The 21,526-nt window shown below is 39.3% G+C and overlaps 1 protein-coding gene across 3 annotated transcripts; it reads right to left on the reverse strand.

Annotated features, from left to right (window-relative positions):
- Positions 1-89: 89 nt before the first annotated feature.
- Positions 90-21,316, reverse strand: cobll1b (cordon-bleu WH2 repeat protein-like 1b). Of its 3 annotated transcripts, XM_038720443.1 has the most exons (14): positions 21,120-21,316; positions 20,810-20,890; positions 8,776-8,964; positions 7,454-7,658; positions 7,135-7,360; positions 6,929-6,973; positions 6,750-6,838; positions 6,350-6,586; positions 6,106-6,235; positions 4,124-4,346; positions 3,938-4,026; positions 2,380-3,785; positions 726-870; positions 90-638 (listed from the first exon to the last, which is right to left on the reverse strand). In XM_038720443.1, the coding sequence occupies exons 1-13, from the start codon at positions 21,158-21,160 to the stop codon at positions 757-759; spliced, it is 3,075 nt and encodes a 1,024-aa protein (XP_038576371.1). In that variant the 5' UTR covers positions 21,161-21,316; the 3' UTR covers positions 90-638; positions 726-756. The 3 variants fall into 3 exon arrangements, with proteins under 3 accessions (XP_038576371.1, XP_038576372.1, XP_038576373.1); XM_038720444.1 differs by lacking the exon at positions 6,929-6,973; XM_038720445.1 differs by lacking the exons at positions 20,810-20,890; positions 21,120-21,316 and adding an exon at positions 14,504-14,742.
- Between the last annotated feature and the right edge of the window lie 210 nt (positions 21,317-21,526).

The raw sequence follows: 21,526 nt of genomic DNA on the forward strand, positions 1-21,526 counted from the left end.
GTAAAACATCCGAGTTCAGCAGTTTATGCAGGGGAAAAAGAAACATCATCGATACACCCAATGAAGGCAATGCATTTAATAAAGACAAATGGAATGATAAAAAGTTTATTTGTAACAACACTGGTTGAGGAGAACAACAGGTGAACTGTGCACATCAGTGTATTTCTGCATATAGCTTAATCAAAACTCTGTAATATTTAAATATAGATTTGATGTATAGTCTAAGGAGCATTCGAGTACCATAGGTCAGACCTGGTCTCTCCTACACATCCAGTATTATTTAGACTTATTATTAGACATTTTCTGAATAAACCAAATAATATTACAACTGTGGAGATCAGTCTAATAACTTATAGAATTGTACTCATTTAAGGTTCTTGTTCACTCACAACAGTAATGCATTAAATGCAAGATAGTCATCACATAAAATAAAAGAGAAGCATTACAATATGCAGGTCAGCTTGGGATATTACTTAATGACATGAGAAAAACAAAACAAAATACAGCAATTATTAATGATCATAATGCATCATTTTATGTACACTTCTACCACGAGAGGTAAAACAAAAGACAGTTTCTGCTTCTGTGTCATGGGATAAAGGGTTCTAGAGACTCAAAGTAGACAGGATAAGCTCCTCCTGAAAGAAAAAAAACACAATGGTTCATGTATGTGTTGTAGATACATTTATGATATCATTTTGCAATGTGTTTTGGATTTTTCTTACAGTAGATACTTTCAGAAGAATTAAGGCACTGCTATGGCATGTTGTCTCCTTCCTTTTGACCATTCCCACTAAAAGCTGGTGGTTTACCCTCTACACCCTGCAGAGTGGAGCCTTTGTCACCATCCACCTCTGTATTTTCATCGTCCTGTGATATTAAAAAAGAGACACAATGTATGCAGTCACTGAAGAATAACTGTGCCAGACAACATAAAGAGACTCTTTTTATAGGTATTTTAAGGGCCTATAAAACAACTATATTGAGTCCAACAAACGTAAATACAGTATTTCTACAGGTCAAGAGTTGAGATACAGGGGAAATATGTTGGTAGAGAAAAAAGGATTGTTTTTACACAGTGTAATACAAAAAAGCCACAATGTCCCCAGTATAAGGGTAAGTATATCTTTAGCACAGGAATAAAGCAAAGGACTTTGCATTATATCATGACTCAATTCTTTTCATTTGTTTGGACTATGTGACTATTTCCTGACCTGCACACATTGTGGAAAAAAAACTTGGACAATAACATATAGCCAGTTTTGTATTTGAGTATGTTGTGTGAAGTATTTCACTGAGCAAAACAAATTGTATCTAAGATATTTTGTAGCTTTCAATTGGGTACAGGGCAATCAAATCAGTGTATAAAATCCAAATTTATTTTGGTTTTATATCGATCTGCATGGCTATGCACCGGAGTTAGTCCTGAATCAAAATTTGCTAAATACTAATGGCAAGAACAAACACTAACAGACTGTACATCTTCACTTCAAGATCTAGAATCTACTTTGGACATTAACTAAAATATTTTTCATCAGAAGGCATGCAATGTATGGCACTGTCAGAAAGCCTTAAAGTCCAACGGTTGTATAAGGTATATTTTTCTTTTAGGCATATATATGCTCAGATAGCAATGAATTATTGGATATACAGTCTTTGTCTCAACTTCTCAGTCTATTCTGTGTGAAATACACTACAGAAATGAAAAAATAAAATAGGAAAAAGGTTGAATCGTTTTAGTTATTCATTGTCAACAGATTGTGCCCATTATTCCATCTTTGTCTAAAACTGCAACCTCTCATCCTCTGCTTCTCTTTTATGATTTTCTGAAATAGTCTATAAACCCTCTTGGTCCTTAATTTCAAATGAACTAAACAGGATTTAAAAAAATCAAAGAGGTTAAAACTGAAAGCCCACTGTTATTTCCTTTTAAGGGCTTGGGAATACGGCAGATAGTTTATATCAAACCCTGGGCTCTGATTTAAGTTAGTGGGTCACAGGAACTATTACAAAGTATTCTGCTGCAGATGTTAAAATGTTTATGAGTCAATAACTCACTACTGGTCACAGTGTAAATGGCTGATACAGCACCAAAAACAAGTGCCACAGCAGTAGCAAAGCTAACTAAAGTATCAGTGTGATAAGTCACATTCTTGTCCACTTCTGTCTAACTCTTTGAAGAGAAAACTAAAAATGTGCTTTGATCAGTAGTGCAGAGTGCTCTTCAACTCATGCATTAAAACATCAGTGTATGAGTTAAAGTATTTTTTTTAAAACAACCTATAAGTAGCAATGGTGATCTCATGAGTAAAAAATTGTAATTTGCTGCTTTGCTCTCTATTTAGATATTTAAAAGTATGCTATGCTATCATAACTCACCTTGTGCTTAGATAATTCTTTCGTCTCTATGACTGATGAGTGACTTGTAATTGGGGAGATGGGTGGTGAAACAGGCGATTGAGGCGACTTTGGTCCATGGGATAAGGACTGGCTTCTTCTCACAGCAGAGGACACTGCCTGGGCGAAGCGGGATGGTGTCGCAGGAGAATAGGGCCTAGGGGCTGCAAAGCTCCTTAATTTTTCCAAGCTTAACCCTGAGCTTAAGTCTCTACATGGCAAACTACTTTGCCTAGTCATTCGCATGATGGCTACATTCTTGTCATGCCCTTTAGTGCTCAGCTCAGCATTAGTGGCCCTTGTCGTCTCCTCTTGACACTGCACAGGAGGTGGAGGAGGGTGTGGTAACTTTGCTCTCTCTGCACTTCCTTGAGCCTCCCTCTGGCCAGAGTCAGGACTGGCACTGAGATTCTTTTCTGCCGCTGATGTTACATAATACCCAGGGTTTTTTTTGTGCTGTGTCAAGCGTAAAGAACCAGGCTTAGGTTTTGTTGCGGGTGGAATTTTCTTCTCCTTGACCTCCGCCGGTGAACCTGTTTGAGAAGCTCCATCAGCCGAGGATGAGATCTTGTCATCTGCTTTAGGTAAATTTGTTGGTGATGAGGAATGAATGGATTCAGGTATACTTCCATTAACAGTGCCTTGGGTAGTAGTAGTGCTAGTCAGTAAATCTTCCCTGGGTATAGCAGAGTGCAGCTCACTTTTTTCCTTTAAGACCTCTGTCTGTCCACTTGGTTCTGTGCACTCCTCCAACTGAAGAGAACCAATATTAAGTCCCTCTTCTGGACCTGCAGGCATCTCCAGTGTCAGTGCAACCTCAAAATATCTAAGTTTCTCCAGAGATTTCTGAGGCACGATAGTATACGTTGTCATCCCCACTTTGGGTATGTAGTCCCTTGTCAGCTCGTTGGAAGGCTTGGGCTTTGGCTCAGAGTTTGTGGCATACATAGACGGTGCCTTTGTTGTGGCAGGGGCGCTGGGTGTTGAGTCTTGGCATGATGACGTCTCTGAGGTGTGGGATAAGGCGTGTTTGAGGTCAGGCGGGTCCAGTTCCTCCGTCAAAGTGGCCATATCTGTCTTTCCCGCAGATTCAAAGGCAGGCGCATTAGCTGGGGAAGGAACTACAATGTGTTCTTGTGGAGGCACAGGCGATGGTGTGAAATCTGTTTGCACTTGAGCATCCTCTCCAGTGGGGCGTGATGTGCTGGTGGTCTCTGGGCTCTCCAACCTGTCAGTCTGCTCCCAGAGGATTTCAGTGTTTGCCTGAACAGAGATCTGTGCTTCTGCATCCTGCATCAAAGTGGGAGGGAGGCTGCTGGGTAAAGTACTGCAAACACCTTCGACACTTTCCGGTGTGATCAGCTGTTGGACTTGACGTGGATCACTATCTGTACAGAAATGACAGTTTGTCATGTGAGACAGGTATGTCTTTCTTGGAGACGTAAAAAGACAGACTTGGCATAAACATTAGTATGTATCTTTGCAAGATATATGCAGCACAGATATGAACAATACCACTATAATCAAAGTGCAAACCTACTAGTATCTGCCACGTCAGATGAGTCTGTGCCAACAGTTGTCTTCACATCACTCAGAGTTGCAGAATCATTCACTGTGCTCTGCAGTTGACTATAAAAAAATCGAGCAAAGACAGGGAATTAAAAGTATTGCTAATACTAACAGAGTATCATGGCTCAGGCTTGAGAAGTCACACTAGAGTTCGTACTTGCCATCTGAGGACAGATCACAAGATTGATCTTCCCCATTGCCCTCAACGGACATTGTGCTCAGTATCTCAGTATCTGGGGACGGGGAATGCAATGAAACATCAGCAGACATGTTGAGGCTGCTGTCCTCTCCCTGGGTATCACTAGCAGTTGCAGACATTACAGAGGCAGTGCTTTCCTCTTGCTCCATAATCTCCTCCAGTGTGTTAGCAGATGCATCTCCTGTCAAAACAACATCATAAAAGAAGTCATGTAAAATTATTCACATTTACCATATCTAAAACACCTTGCAAGGTGATCTGAGGTGTAACATTAAATCTATTTTAGCAAGGGTATGTGTTAGCTGTAAACTGTTAATATGATAATATTAATATTTGGCAATGGTGTGAATATCTTTAACTCAACTGCTTTTAAGTTATTATATATATATATATAAATAAATAAAGTTCAGTTCTTCTGATGAATGAATTCCATTTAATATTTTACATCTTATCTAGTTCTTAATTTAGCACTTCCAGGAAGTTCATCACCGAGGAGCAGAAAGCAAAAACGAATTTCTAGGCTACTTAAACAAAACTGCAGCTTCTCACTGTTCCCAGCCTCTGATCTCTATATCTACAGAGCAGCACTGGGCTGTTGGGGAAACAGCAGAGGAAGTGTTTTTTCTCTGTGAACTTAGTGTTTGAAAAATTAGGAGCAATGGGAGGACGGAAATGGCGGTGTATGAATGTAGACAGCAGTGGTAATATAAAATCTGTGAATACACTTTCTATTAATGAGGTCTAGGAGATATGCAGCTAGTGAAGGGGCTATGGGTAACAAAGGAGCTGTGAGGTTTTGTAATGTAACAACACAATGAAAGTACAAATATGTAAAGAAGAAAAAGACACAGAGGCATATAGACAGTAATTTGAAAGGAGAAGACAAGAAAGAAAACTGCTATATTTGTGGGATATACAGGACTCTTTCAATGTCTAATCAGAATACACTTGATAGAGTGAAGTGAATTTTGCCTCAAACCTCAACAAATAAACCAACTAATTGCATAACTAGATGCCAGCAATGATGAGTGAGATAATATGCACATTTTTGTGAACAGACCCTTTAAAAAAAGATTCAAGCCAACTCTATCTAAGGATTTAAGTCATAGTATTTCTCTTCTATTACTATTTCTTCCTATTATTCATTTTTATTACTTATTAGACCTCAGTTAATTTTTTAGGGGGGACATTTTCTTGTTATTGCTTAAAATTCCTTTGTATTCAGGACGGGTGGAGTTTCCCTCACAGAACAATATAGTTAGGGTCAGATGGGTCTACACAATCACAGGAAAGTGTCAAAGCAAGTTAATTATACTCAACAAGAAAAAATACCAGGAAAAATACAGTAATTTGGAATGCCCAAACATCTGTTGAGGTTTTGATTTTTTACAAAGACATTTCAGATATCTGAATAAGCAAGACTTGATTGGTAATTAGATAAACTTTCCACGGATTGAAAAGAGACAAAAATACTAAAAAAGCTTGCCTCAAGTAAGTCAACGACAGATGTAGATAGAAGAGGTACATAGTAAATATAGATTGAAAAAACAGGCACAGCTTGAGCGCTAGAACACTAAATGAATTTTAAAAAGGCAGTATAGAGAACATGCAGAACCAATGGAAATGGACCGGAATGCACAGAGTCAAACATAAGAGCTATTCAGATTAATTAACTACCATGCTCTGACCACCATAGTCCCCATGAGCATGTGTTTAAAATGTTCAAAAATTACCACTAGGAGGCACAAGAGTCATTAAAATAAAATAGTAGTGTAGTCTTTGGCTGCAAGTTTGAAAAGACCCATCCTTGTCATTGAGGCCAAAGTACACAAAACGTCACACAACAGGCAATATTATACTTTCAATATAGCAGTGAAATTATGTAGATGTATGCCACACTGAGCGATCACAAAAGTTTGCAAATGTAAACATATACAAACCTGGCAAATTTTCATCTAGAGGGACTGTTTCTTGGACAACAGCACTAGAGGATGTGGGGGGTGGAGGAGCTTTGCGCTTGGTTCTCTTTAGTGAAGACTCTGCTGAAGAACCACGGCTTAAACCAACCATCTATGGTACATAACAACATTTAATTAAGTTATATAATCAATGCACTTAAACACATAAATCATATAAGCTCTGCTGAGATCTCAGAGCTTCTGTCTTGATATTCAGTCTACTCACCTGGTCACTGTCCAGTTGGTCATTAGGTTCAGAGTTGAATCTCGGGCGAGTGCTGATGTCCGAGGGGCAGCTCTGAGACACAAGGACAGGGGGCGCGGGTGCACGTCTCTTCTTTGGCACATCGGTGGGTATAGTAGAGGAGATGATCGGAGACAAATTGGTGCTGGGTAAGGCCATGCTGAGAGGTCGAGGCTTGCTCACAAGCACAGGAGAAGCTGGGGCACTGGCTGTCGTTCCCTTTAAAGTACAAACATCCAATCACAACACGATAAGAGGCCTGTTCCCAAACAACCCAGTGCGCGTCAACCAATGGCAAACCAAAGTAAACAAACCTCCCTCTGAACATTTAAAGTTACCTTCTGATACAGCTGTAGAACAGTACATGAAAACACTGCACTACCTGGTCAGATCTTTTCTTGCTTTTTCTAAACTTGCTGAAGAGGCCTTTGTTTTCTTCTTCTTTCTGATATTTATCTTTGCCCGGCGTGACTGTTGTTGACAAAAATATAAACACACAGTAACATTAGTCAAAAATATGACAGCTCAATACTGTTCTGTACAGTTTACAAACTGAAATACCTGCATGAGATGGCGAGGCTGGACACACAGGAGAAGCAGGTTGTCCTGCAGAGCCAATAAGCATACAATATAGTGCAGAACAAGTGGTTCCACGAGACAACAAATGAGATACAGTGTGACAAATAATGAATGGTAAATATGCTAAAAACAGCAAACTTCCACACCATATGCAGCATACTTCAGTTTTTTAATACATAAGTGCTTACCTTTGGTGTCTCTTGCATAAACCTCTCTTATTGCATAATCATTAAGAGAGCGGGACACATCCAAAGGGGCCAGTGATTGGACATCTCTCAACAGAACTGTAGTCTCCACGTCAAATTCACATTTCTCACAGATGGCCGGTAAGTGTTCAGCCAGGGGAACTCGAGGACTGACTCGCAGTACAGTTTTCTGCATCTTTTTGTAGTTTATCACCATTCGAACAGTTGCCTGGAGAATACAAAATGCGCCACTTACCCAGCATAAATAGAAAGTAGTGGTGTTTACTCTATGTGCCAGCATGGTGTCATGTGCTAAACGTACCTCAGGCATCTGAGGACTTGTCTTCTTATTTTTATCCTCCCCTTTACGTTTAATTATGATCTTCTCTGGGTCCAACGTTCCTATAAGAGCATTGGGCTTGAGTTTGGTGCTCTTGCTGTTGGCGGTGACCAGTTCTAAGGTGTGGCTCGATGGGTTCAGGTGATACTTTGCACAAAGCGTCACTAATAGATCCATTAGGGGTTGGCTGAAAGACACAAGGACATGATAAAACTAAAAGAAAATAATTTGTTCGGCATAAGAGGGGAGATATGAAATCTGGTTAAGTGCCAGTAACATAAAACATTCTGATGAAAGTGGGTATGAATATTGCTTCGCTTATCAATTCATTCTATTCCTTGATTTAAGGATAGTTTGATGTTTCACCCCCCCCCCCCAAGAATGTATCAATCGACTAATCATTGCCACTCTAATTGTTTCACGAAAAAAAGACAGCTGATTTCATATCTTGGCACATTCACTGATTTAAATTAAAAGGTTCAAATTTACTCAAATAAGCTGCACAAAATGTGTGGAAACAATTCAAAGCTAATTTACAGTAGTTAACAGTAGCACCAGTAGCCACATGAAGCTTTCCTGACACTGATAATACAGTTAAAACACAATGCCTTAAAGTTAATCCTCAAAATAAAGCATTACCTCTGTCGTGCAGGCACAATGAACAGGTTTAAAGGGAGAAAAGAAGGTAAAGAATTCAGTGCTTAATCCTTTCATAATGGATTGTTCTCAGTAGTTTCTCAACGGGCCAAGGTGCAAAAGACACCTGAAAAGAATGTTTGTAAACTGCTTGCATTGTAATTAAGATAAAGTTATCTTAAATAAACTCTTTTGATGGAAAGTCTGTGTTTGTGAGCAGACTCACAGAAGGACACACTAACCTTGTTCTCGAAAAACTTTGACATAGAGTTATGTTTACACATGTTGATCTGATTAGGTGACGCAGTCCAATCTTAACATGTGTGTGTCCTTTTTTGCACTGTAGCATGCAATCAAGTGATAATCTACCCAGCTGGAGAATCAAAAGTTCATTCATGCTCACTCACACCATCGTGCGCATATTAACTAAAACCACACATTCAGACACCCCACCTATCTGACTCAGTCTAACTGGAACCGAACTTTGTGTGATGACTTAATCTGACATCAGTCTCATGACGTCGTGTTGACATGTAATATTGAAATATTCAGCATGCACAATGGTTTACTTGCTCAAACTGCATGCATAACATTTTTTATATGTAACTGTATGATTTTACATATTATTATTGAGAGATGCTGATATAGATACAGTAGTCTAACTGTACCTTCCATTGACTACGGTCGTCTTTTCTTCTCCGCCAGGTAGAACCACAACCAAAGAGAGGTCTTTATCAATAAGGTTCTCCTTCTGATCCATGGTAAAATGAGGGTTTCCTGGGTACCACTGGGAGAAACCTGGGGAATCCAGACACTTTAGTCCTGGCGGGGATGGTGCTTTGCTTTTGGTCGACACCCTACAGTTGGAAAAGAACGTGTCATTTATTCTCAAGAGTTGTTTCAGCATTTGGAAAAAGTACTGCTTTGACACAGTCAGACAACACTTTAGAGGTGACAGGGTATGGCTTTCCACCAATGTGCATGTGTGTGCATTTTAAAAATTCAGACAATAATCTGATTGAAAATCAAAGTGCACCACACAGCATGAAAGGAATCCTTTCTTCCTCAGGTTTTAGAAAGCAGTGAGGCTATTACATGAAAGAGCTCAAGTTCACTTTGCAAACAAGTCACAAGACAACCAAGTGGACAGATTTACTCATTGAGCCTGCAGAAATGGCTATGAGACATGTGAGAGAGACTGATAATAAGTGTAACTGTAGACACTGTGTTTTATAGTGTATGTTGTAGTAAAAAGGGGTTTTATAGCGTAGTGTATGTTCTTTTTAGTACAGAGTCAACGCCCCATACATTAGTGAACATTACTTATTGTGCTCTGATTCCACCCCCACCCCACCCTATTATGACTACCTATGACAAACACATTTTAGTTTTGAAGTATATCTTTGAGGTTTTGTCTAGGCTTTATTTTCCTGGACATTGTGACAATACAGTGTGGGAGAGAGCATAAGCAGTCATGTGAGACCAGGAACACACAAAAAGCAAGGCCAATATATTGTATATACTATGATTTCATTCATTTCAAGATGTTCTGTCAGCTGGCCATCTTTTGGACTGTCAGGCACAGTAAATCTGTGATGTATTTTATTGAAGATAATTACACCATTCTCATAATTCGTCAAAGAGGTGGTGGACTATAAATACATGCTGTACTGTAGGTAAACAAAAAAACTGATTTGATTTGAACAGGGTCATAATAATACTGTTTTATGACTAGCTGTAACACATTTTGTTTGGTGCTACCATTCGCTTAAAATGAAAGCTGCAGATGTTATGATAACAAACCAAAGTGAACACAAGATCAGCAAAGGTCACACTATTGTACTGCATAGCCATCAATTTGTTCAGTGGGCCAAGGAATCAATATCTTTAGAGACGTTCAAATGTCACTTCATTCAGTCAGCATATAGATAAAAACAGACTTTTGAAGACCCATTGCCTTGAATTATAGCTTGTAAAGTCTCACGTGGGGGCACTGCTTATTCAAACAGAGAAATCCAAACAATGCAAGGTCACAGGCTCCACTGAGGCACGTCAAGCTAAGGATTATTCGTCTTTCTATGGGGGAGGTTGTCCTTAAACAACATGGCTATGACATATAAACACACACACACACCCACAAACACACACCCTAAGGCACTTACTTGTGTATTCTTGTGTATTGTCATTTTGCCATTTTGTTGAAATGGGATTTTTAAAGTATAGGACCTAAATACCTACATTAATAATGCTAATAATGAATTAATTAGACCTGGAAAATATACTGTAGGCTACTGCCAATATAGCTTTTATACTATACTACCATGAGAGGAAACTTATTGTCATAAAGCTCTAATACAGTTTTTATGGTGACTTTTTCTGGTCTATCTATATCTATCTATCGATCTATTTCGTTTTCATGTGGACAAGTAGCTACATTCCACATTATAAACCATCCTGTGGTTCTACAGTAGAGTGTGAGTAAATTAATTACTTGATGATGGTGACATGATGGTACAAGGATAATAATGAGGACTACTCACACAACCCCCTTTTAAGTTTGTGTTTAGAAGTGAGTGTTAAGCAAGCTAGCGGCACCCACAGATTCCGGTAGCTAATAATGCAGCATTCTAAAATACGCCTACTTCTAGCTAAGATCTCCAAGACTCAGGATGTGTCTGAAATCATGCACTACTATTTCCAAAATACTGTATCTGCCATTTTTACTAAAATTTATGAAGAGCTGAAATATGCAACAATGCAATGTAAATGTGACGGTCACTAACAAAACCACCATCACAATGTTCGTGACCTCAAATGACCAGTGTTGTATTGACATACGACATGGTTTTCTAGTGAATAGTGAACAACTTAAACTTCCGTCTGAAGCCACAGAAGAGAAGAGAAACAAACTTGTTTATCTTTAGGTCAATAGCACCACTAGCCTGGATGATAAAGCCACATGAGCAAAAACTTATGTAATGTGTATGTCTTGCTAGGAAACATCTGTAGCACCTTCTAATCAAAAGCAATCAACTATGTCAAGGCACTGTAGCATCATGAGCTGTAACATACTATTTTCTCCCAACAGTTTCAGGAGGCCAAACCTCACATTAGACTAAACTGATAATCTTTTGTAAATGTAGGTGATTTTGATTTATTTATTTGTGCAGACTGGAATATGTCCTTCTGAGTTAATATTAGATATTCAAGGATGCTAACCTGAACAATGTTATTTGGTCATTCAGTCAAACAGTATTGCAATAATGTTTTGTAATTTGAGTTACATTGTCTATTTTTGTGAAATTAAACACCATTTTGATGATGTATCAGGTAAGTTACAGCATTTCGACCATATAACTGTTTTACTCTTCAGTCTAAACGGGTCAGAATATTAGCAAGCTAACGTTAGCTTTGTCAGTTGGTTAGCTACGTAACAGTTACACAGTTACTGAGTGACATAAAGTTAATCTCGACTCTACGCAAGAACTAATTGTGTGGTGAAACTCATTTTAATTTAGTGACATGTAAATCTCTGCCTATTTATGATGAATTTACTAATATATATCATCTAGAATATTGTTTTCATAGTCATGGAAAACATGTTACCTCGTCCCCTTCACTCTTTCCACTGACTCGGTCCCAAGGAGAGAGGTCTGCACTAAGATCCTTCTCTAAAAAGATGGCAGTTGTAAATAATGACCAGCTAGCATTGCTAGCATGCTAACATTTATATTAAAGTATTTTTCACAACTAAGAGTATCTAAGTTCCACATCTCACTTTAAAAGACACACTACATTTAGATAAACTACGAAACATTATAAGTCAAGTGATATCTTACTGACATGTAAGACATCATGTGAAACATCAAGGGGAAATAATCTAAGGCTGAGTCTACTGCAAAGAACAGTCCCAGTATCAGACACCGTCTCTTGATGTAAAAAACAAACAAAAAACAACTGCTCCACTTCATCAATTCAGGAAATCACAGAGTGTATTATTGGACTTAATGTCCATTTCCGACAACAGATGCTTATGTTCAAAAGAATTATTGTTTCTATGGTTACTTGTAGCTTAATAGCACTTCCCTAAAACTTTGATTTAGAACAGAGGTTAAACTGCCTGAGTGCCAACCAAATCCTTGCCAAGACACAGACAATTATCACCTACTAATGAAGCAGAGGCCTACAGAGCTTTTCAGCCATGTTTAGCTAATTGTCATAGTTTAACTGCCCACAAATGTTCTGTATATTTGGTCTTACCACTCTGATCAACCCGATTTCCTGCTGCGTTTTTGGTAAACAAGACAAAAAAAAAACAACAAAAAAAACCTCGGTTGATTATTCATCGTCCCAAAAGGGTAAAACATCATTGATATTGCCACACAACACGGAGTTACATAGACTACAGGCTGATTTCCATAACATTTGCAAAGTACACAGATGGTACACAGAGCAGGGTGGTGGTTCCACCCTGAAGCTAAATGTTACATTTTTAACCAAAACAGCTAAGTAAAAAGAGCCAAATTGTGTACTAAATGTTGTTTAGCCACCTCTTGAGACCAGCAGCTGTGCCTCTGATTTTTTTGTTATGTGAAAAATACTGATGTGTTGAAAAGTTCTCAACCCAAACTGGAAGGGTGATTTGGAAGGGCGTAGAGAAGTAAGGAACCACATGTTAGATGTATAATTATATACAGATTACACACTGTATATATATGTCAACAGACAGACTAGTTAAAACAGACATTTACACTCTGGTGTCTACTGGTACAAAGTCCTGATTCCCGGACTGGCTGTTTATTTGGCAATGGGATTAATCCTTTAACGCTGTGTCTAAACGTTCTTTTCCCACATATTTTACAGATGCTCTAAAACTGGGCTTTGTAAGTAAATTAATTTAATTGATGAAAATGTATCATGTGATATTTGACTGTGAATGCCCTGAACACAAACAATTAATAAATTAGTATGGGAAAATTACACAATAGCCTTGCCTCAGGTTCAAGATCAGCCCAGTTTATTCAACTGTGTCATCAATGATTTTTATCAAGACACCTCGGGCAGGTGACAGACAGGGACACACAGGCTGGTTTGTTTTTGCCATCCAGGCCTGTGCTTTTTCAGAGGCTCAGGATGTGTTTCTGAATGAGAGGAGACGTGTTGAAGCTTGACTGTGCTGATGCCTCATTCACAGGGTTTCCCTGGGAGGTCTGACACTCACAAACAAACCCATTCAATATCAGAGGACATGCTTGTCAGACATGATCACAGACTACCAGGAAATAACAGGCCTGTTGTCATTGCGCCATTTGTTATGTTTCATCATACGGTAATCTTGTGAACTTCGGTAGTGCAAACAAATGGACTCGGATGTCTGGTGTTCTGCCTCACACCTGAGGAAAATGAACAGGATAAGCTGAGACAGTGGGGAAAAAATGCTAAAATAAAGGAACCAGATGCTGCTTCTGTGTAAAAATACTTCAAATAGTTTTGCGCTGTATGTGTGAAAAACACAGAATGACAGAGAGAGATGGGGGAGAGAAAAAGTTTGAAGAATAGTGGAAATACATAAATATTCTTTGTTATCAGAACTAAAAAATGAACAAATCCTCATAATATCAACAGGAATCATCCAGCTGAACAAAGGAATTTCCAAATTCCCTACATTCCATTACACTTCGGTCCAGCTGGCAGGACTTTCACCAAAACCATTTCAGTCACTTCTATGTATTTTTTCCACCCAATCAATCAAAGTCCCTTCATACAAATGCTTTATCACGTATAACAATGAGCAGGTAGGAGGAGTCAAGAGAAGAAACTAGACCAAAGAATTGGTAGAAATTTAACTTTCCTTTGAGGTTCTGAGAAGGTGAAGCATTAAAATGCCTACTGTTAGCGGCTGCTAGGTAGCAAGATAGCCACTTGGGGAATGGAGGGTTCATGTACAATGAAACAAACAAGTTTTGAAAGAGGTCCCTTCTGCTCAGTCACACTTTCAGAAAACACCCCAATTATTTTAAGACACCAGAGCAACAATTCAATGCTCCAGTGACCCATAAACTCCCTCCCAGAACTTTACAAGTAGTAGTTTACTAGCTAGCTGCCACTCAAATGTACAGGCTCAAACACGCTACAGGTGCTGCAAGTCCAACACACCCTCCAATTCAAGTCAAAACACATTGACAGTTAACAGTCTGTATAAAAATATTTAGTTCTCAAAACTGCTTCAAGGTCCTCTGCAGCACTTTTAGAGGAAGTCAGTGAGAGCACTGCTGTGCTGTAAAGACAAAACTACACTGTAGTCATTATAAGAGGAAAGAACCAGAAATTTGGAGAGCAGGTGTGACAGACCTGCTTTTCCTCTCAGTATGCCAACATCTCATTCCACACCCTTACCTCTTTGCCTAAGGTTGTATCCACTCAAATAATTTCCATTCTGTTGTGTATGTCCCATGAGTAGACAGACAGACCAAACTCTGTTAGCATAGCTTAGTAGTAGTAGTAAAGATCCACCTTAATACCACACCCAAGCTGTGACATCAGAAATCTGCCCCCTCTACCTAAATCCTGTCGGCCCCCTCGCTGCGTCTCTGAAAGCTCCGACGGCACAGTGTATAGTAGCACTCCCCCCTTGTTCATGAGCAGAAAGGTAAGCAGCTTTGCCTCCCTGTGCAGACAGGAACCTGTGGGTGGGGCCAGTGGAGCAACAGTGCACTGAACCACACTGCAGCATGAGCTCTTTGGTAGCTCAGGAACTTAGACAAAGACGAGATTAAATACAATGAATTATCATGATGTGTTTAAATCATGAATGTAACTAAATTCTTATCATATTGGTAATGATCAGAGTAAAAGACAAGCAAAGTCAGGAGGACTCATATCTCATGGATTATCTTCTCACAGGGTTAAAACAGTCTTGGAATCCTCCCCACTCCTTCATCAGGTACTTCTCCTGTGTTTGCATTTCGTTATGAAAACCACTGCCAACTTTTCACAACCACACCTTACTTTTGCAGAACTGACTCACTCTAAAGCCATGTTAGAAGACTTGTCGGTTGAGAGTAACGACAACGGTAGCAATTCTTGACAAACAAGGTTAACGTACAAAATCAGTAAGCAGTTCCTACATGTAAACACTGAGGAGCCTCACATTGGGATTGTGATGCTTTCATCACTTTTCCTCACTTTCTTTGCTACAAAATGCAGACATAAAACTCCTATGGTACAGTGCTTTAGTAATTACACATAATTTCAGACAACATGCTTTATCTCAAAACAGAAACATGATAAGTTATGACTAACACAACTTTCTAAAGTCAATAAAAATGAAAGCTGGTTAAATGGTTCAAAAGAAGCTGTCAGCACTTTGCACTTACTCTAACAGATCCAGCCACTGCCTTTAGTAGGTTGTCATTGTTAACTTAATCAACACTCCACAATAGACTCAAATTAAAATGCATTCAATCTAAAATGGGAAAATGTATCACTTCCCGACAAGTTGAGGAATGACATGTAAACAGACTTATCTTTAGCCACATATATATTCCTTTCACTGATCTACACAAAGAGTTTCCAACAAAGTTTTACATTTCCTGAACCCTATCACCTGCAATATGAATGTTGTTTTCTGCAGGTTTGATGCAAGTGCTTGATGCAGTGTTAAAGCTATAGCTTTTTTTTGCAAACTGTACACTGTCTGATATGGAAGCAATACGTTTGACTCTTCATTATGAAGTAATTGCTCTGTGCCAGTCCTTTATCAGTGGCCTTGCACTTTCACTTAAGAATGTGCGGCCAATTCTACAACCACCACCAAATACCATCAGTTGATAAGGAGGTAAAGTGGTGAATGTAGATGTTAGTGTGTAGAAGCAGGCCAGAGGAGGTGGAGTTAAAGAGTTACACAGAAGGGGGGTGGGGGTGGGGATGGGGGTCCCTAAGGAAAGACAAAACACAGGCCAGAGCCACAGCTGGTAATTTGGTGAGAGGTCACTCACAGTAAACACTGGCTTTTAAAAGAAGTTCTGGAGAGGCCATTACTTCATAAGTAGTGTGGGATGGAACGAGATTATGGAGAAAAAGAGCACAGGGACCCTATGAGAACTTCCCACTTCCTATGTGTATTGTTTATTATTGCATGCAAAACAAAAAACTTTTTCCCACAGCGTTTTGTAGCACATGCCTCGTCAAACTTAAACTCCCAGGGCGTCCTCAACATCATTATGTACAATTCTGATAAATATTTTAGGACCAACCTCGTGACATTATTAGCTTTTCAGTGCATTCTTTAATATCCGTTTGTCATGATCCACCTCATTTTCACTCAGCATTATTACTCCCCGTGGTGGTCACTCTTGCTCTACATGTTGTACAGTGCCTAATACTACAGCAGAGCCAAAGTAAGCTAGCAGGTCTGCCAGCCAGCTAGGTAATGAGATTTGAGATTGTATGGTGTGACTGCTCAGTTCCCTATACAATGCCTGAAACAGCTGACTTTCATATTCTAGTCTGTGAACTGGGGTCTGCTACGGTACATTACCCTAACCTTATCTCAGAGCAGCTAAAATATTTTGCTCTAAACATTGCACTGAAACAAAACCCTGGATCTGCAAAGAACAAAACGATGTGTGCTAAACATAAAGAAAAGAACACAATATGCGGTTCAAGTCTCTGTTGATGCACAAATACATTTCTTTGAATTTAACAAACCTCTCAAGAATGTGAACTTAGAATAAGTTGTTTGGGTTTGCAGGCATTCATTTCCAGATACGCACAACCGCCCTACACTGCTTAAATACCGTACAGAAGAGATTAGGTAGGTAATTATCATGCTAAACTCTAGTGACTTGGCCAAATGTGTGGAGTTTTAAGTGAGACCAATATTTAGATGAAATAAAGTTGGTGAGAGAGAAAGCTCCCCACGTGAGTCAAAAAATAACTATCACACTGTGTCCTTTCATCTGAAACAATGAAGCATTGTCTACAGTGGGGCATCTTTCAAAGGCAGACCAGCATGCTTACCCTCTTTTGCTAATCACATGAACTGACGTTTCTAAACAGTGTATGTGCACACAGTACCTCTGCACAGGCACATTCAGTATTATCCCATTTCATTGCTAATAGTGTAAACAGAATGTTCACTATTGCACAACCCTCAAGAACCCCCCCCCAAAAAGACTTCATCTTAATGTCACCAGGGTTACACCCTGTGAGGCAAGAATAACACAACTCTCCTGTTATTTCAGTGTCATGGGTCATAGGAGGAGCTTTTGCACCTTTCCTTCAACTCTGTCAAGAACTAAATACTGAAGTTCTACTGCAAATTTAACAAAAAGCAGCAGCACAGAAGAACGATGCAGAATTAAATACAGCTGGAATATACAAAGTGACGGATCTTTAATATAAAGCGGCTTGCTTTCCTTACTAATGTTTGCTGTTAGTGTGAATATCCTCAGTGAAACTGCTGGCTGCTGGTTGGTTTGTGTCATGTTGTGGTTCATTAGCTTGGTGCAGTGTATGTTAGGGGATGATAAGGTTCAGTTTATCAGTTCATTACCAGTCTGGTAACACTACTGCGCAAACATCTGGGTGGATACAACACTATGAACATATATATGTACAGTGATAGTGCCATCTAGAGAACCATCTCAAGGTGTGCAATTTTGCATTTACCATTTAATACCTGCCCTTTGTTGTCCTAATGTCGGTTTAAGCTTGGCTTTATGATAGGTCAATAATAACTGTTGGACTGCTTCTCAAGAACTTGTTAAACAAACCTGTTGTATGCTCAATCAATGCCAATGTCCTGACTGGCTTGGCCTTGTCTGTTAATATCTCATCTAAACAACACAAACACTGATAATGCAGGTCAAGCAAATCAAGGCAATTTGTTCCTTTGTCGCATAAAATGTTTGAATGTTATTGGAGATAAGTAAAGGTTCCTATTGAGAGCACACAAAGAACTAATTCATGTTAGGCCGAGAGTGGGAGGCATCCAACTGTTATGCCCTGGAAGAGTGCATGACAAAGAGGGGCCAAGACTTGCAGTCTGTTTAGCCGGAGTCTAAAAAGGCTGCTGTGCACAACATCAATATTATATAAATATATAATCTTAAAATCTACTTTAGCCATAAAAAGAAATATTATCTATAATAACCAACAAACTGTTCACTTCATAATATTCACAAACTGCCCAGTGAGATGTAATCACTGGTATTTGCGGTCAATGCGTTGGCTTCAGTGTGGCAACAAAGACAACCCATTATTCCCTGTTCCCTGCCATTTTGTCTGTTTCAGCCCTGTGAGGCAGAAAGCATCCATGAGATTAAACGTTCCAGGATACAAAGACACACCAGCTCATTGCTAGGACGAGCTTGCTGGGCCTTGATGCTGATTTTCCTCTCGTTTTATTACACTTCTAGTGGGTGGATGTCTTTGAATGACATCCTTTATCTTGCTTCTTGAGCACAGAAAATCTGAGTGGGCTTCCTGAGGGCTGCATGCTGTAGACCAAATTATATATTTTCCTGAATGAAGAAAGCCTTGTTGTTTGTGAGGATCATTCTGAGATGAAAACGCTGTGTTACGCTTTAGTTAGAAGGCCTTGTGATGTTTGTTGTCTCGTCTTTGGTGTCAACAGACTAGAAGCATAGGAGTTGATCACATATTATTGTGGATTCATAGAAGCGCGTTGAAATCAAGTCCGTCCCTATAGGCATTCATTAGGCTTAGCTACATGACTGAAAAGCCAAGACAAAAAAGTTGAAAAACAATTTCTCCTCAGCACCCTCCACACCTGTGTCTGTTTCTATTGATTATGGTCGTGCACTGATTGCGTCACTTCAACTTAAACTGTGACGCCTCGTAGTTCTACATACAGTATCTGGTTGTTGTGAAATTCAAAAGCAAGTGTTTTCAACTTGACGTGCCCTCTCACTTCAGTCAGCCTTGCCATGATTTTCATCCCTAGACTCATGTGAGCAGCTGTACCCTTGGACTGCCTGCATGTCGAGAAACAGCTGTGGGGATTCACAATACCTTAACTAATTCCACATTTTGCCCCAAGGAAAGCCAGCCCTGTGAGATCACGGTTTAAGGTGTGACCAATTAGCAAACCCAGCACCAAGCAGTGCACTGTTAGACTGAGAATGAATTAGTGAATCTTGAAGATTTACAATTAAGAAGCGACAAAAATACACTGATTATAATTCAGTGATTATATACTATTATGATTATTGCTTTTTTTTTAAACATCTTAAAATAACTTTTCCAATAACCTCTTCACTAATTGTGTAAAGACTACATCATGTTAAATAATGTACCGTCTGTCTTGTGTGGGGGGCTAGCAGCATCTCTGCTTGGAGAACAGCCAGCCCAGTGATTCTGGCAGGGTCAGTATTTGTTTAATGAATGTAGCGTAGCTTTCGGGGGGGGGGTGTCACATAAAGTCTTCACATATGACTCCATGTGAAAACGCAAGGAGCAGCAGCAGTTTATTGGCTCCAAATATAAGAAGCCACAAATAAGACAGAACATGCGCCTTTCCCCACACCCCAGCAGCTTATGGAAGAGTGTGGTTTACTTTTCCAAATAATAGTCAAACCACAGAGAGATTTACGTAGTCTCCATTGATAGGGTGGCTGTGCTCCAACAACATTTATGAAATATGAATATAAGTCACACCAAGAGAGAGTTTTCTTTTGTAGACTGTATATGAAGTGCCTGAATGTTATTTTTTTTTTTTTTTAGAAATGGAGAACTACAGTATGCAGGGCATGACTGGAAACTTTGCATAGCATCATGGAATACTTAATTGGAAACTATCATATGTTCAAATTCAACATCTCACCTCTAATTTAATTCTTAAACTCGGCAAATCTCATCTGAATGCCAAACGGGTGAGTAGTGACTCTGTATAAAAGCTCTGGAAACTCACTCCTCCTTTTTAATGATTCCAACCACTGGAATACAGGCAGCTGACATCATCTCAAAGTTCCTGAACCAAAACTGATGGGAAATTCCATCATGTCATGTAATCACAGCACTTTTTAATGTGATTTTCTTTGACTTTTGGACATGACTAATCAGTATTTTATAGAATATCAGTTTCAAGCCCAGTGAATGCATGATTGCCACAAGAAAAATTACATTCGTGCTCATCACAGAGACAGAGGAGGCTGAATGTTTTGCCTGCAAAATACTTCCCATGACCTCTACATATGGTCAAGGCAATTTCTCAGCAAAAAGACTGAAAGCAGGAAATGAGGAGAGTTCAAAGGTTGAAACATCTGCAAAAACTTTGACTCTAACAAGATGCACTGAGTGAAAGGAATGTTATTTGAAAGTTGGTTATGCAGATGCATTATTTAACACAGGTGGAATTTTAACACATACCTCAAACAATTTGGTCAGAACACAGCGGGTTCCCTGTTACCAAAATGTTGTTGTCAGCTCCATGCAGTTAGCCACTCACACTTTTCATTTCCAGGCCTTTTCTCCAATGTTTTCTATTAACTTGTTTTATACTTTTATTTCCCAAACAATAATATTGGGACCATGCAGATTTATTGGCTCAGTTAAAAAATAAATTATAACTAATATTTCTTAATTTCCAATAAAAAGGCTACTGGACACACATGTCCCTCTTATGTTTTACACTATACCGATATGACAGCTGGTAATCCAAATGAGAGTGCTACATACCTCAGACCAGAGCTCCGTGGATGTGGCTGGGATCCATGATCATCCATGACTAAACTCATTGGTTTAACCAAATCCCTTGGACTGGTCAGACACAAACAAAAATCACAATTCATTTTTAGTAACCGTTTACATACTCATTCTTATAACTGCAATAGTCTAACCTGCTGCTTTCAAGTGATGCAAACGGACAAATACTGAAATAGGGGCGAATCCCACATGAGGTCATCAGTTTTCAGTCATATGAACCGTTTTTTTCCTTCTTTCTGGAAATAGGGCTAACGATTGAAAGTATTTACTAATAATGTCTCACCATGAATGTAGTTGGTTTTCGACGCAGTTGTCACCTTCCATCAGCCTTCACAAAGGTAACGTTAGTTGCAGACTACAAACAGCCTTTATTTGGATAAATGATCCATAACCCCGCTCTGAAGTTCCGTGTTTTGCGCCCTTTACGCAAACCATTCCAGTGTGGTAAGATATTTCTCTCCTCCTTTTAAACTACCTAGTCAGACATATCTAAATCATTTTGAGCCAGACACCGTGAAAAACTCTTGCCAACTTTCCCCTCTGCATCCAAGACACTGCATCGCAACATTGAGCTGTAAAAGTTGGGCGTCTCTCAGATCCAGTTTACCTTCCCTCCAGGATCCTGGTCCTGGCGTTTGACATAGCGGTATCCTGTCCACGTTTACATCTTGGCCGAGCACACACACAAAG

The sequence above is a fragment of the Micropterus salmoides genome, unplaced genomic scaffold (genome assembly GCF_014851395.1).
Source record: "Micropterus salmoides isolate LMB-PRFRI ecotype aquatic unplaced genomic scaffold, ASM1485139v1 Ms_hic_scaffold_15, whole genome shotgun sequence".
In the NCBI taxonomy this organism is placed as follows: Eukaryota; Metazoa; Chordata; class Actinopteri; order Centrarchiformes; family Centrarchidae; genus Micropterus; species Micropterus salmoides.

What these genes read in the sequence shown, in the direction of transcription:
- cobll1b (XM_038720443.1), bottom strand. Translation starts at nt 21,160, where the DNA reads ATGGAAGGTGACAACTGCGTCGAAAACCAACTACATTCATG. An exon ending in CCACGGAGCTCTGGTCTGAG is followed by an intron (nt 8,965 to 20,809) that starts GTATGTAGCACT and finishes TTCCAACTGTAG; the next exon opens with GGTGTCGACCAAAAGCAAAG. An exon ending in ACGACCGTAGTCAATGGAAG is followed by an intron (nt 7,659 to 8,775) that starts GTACAGTTAGAC and finishes TGTGTCTTTCAG; the next exon opens with CCAACCCCTAATGGATCTAT.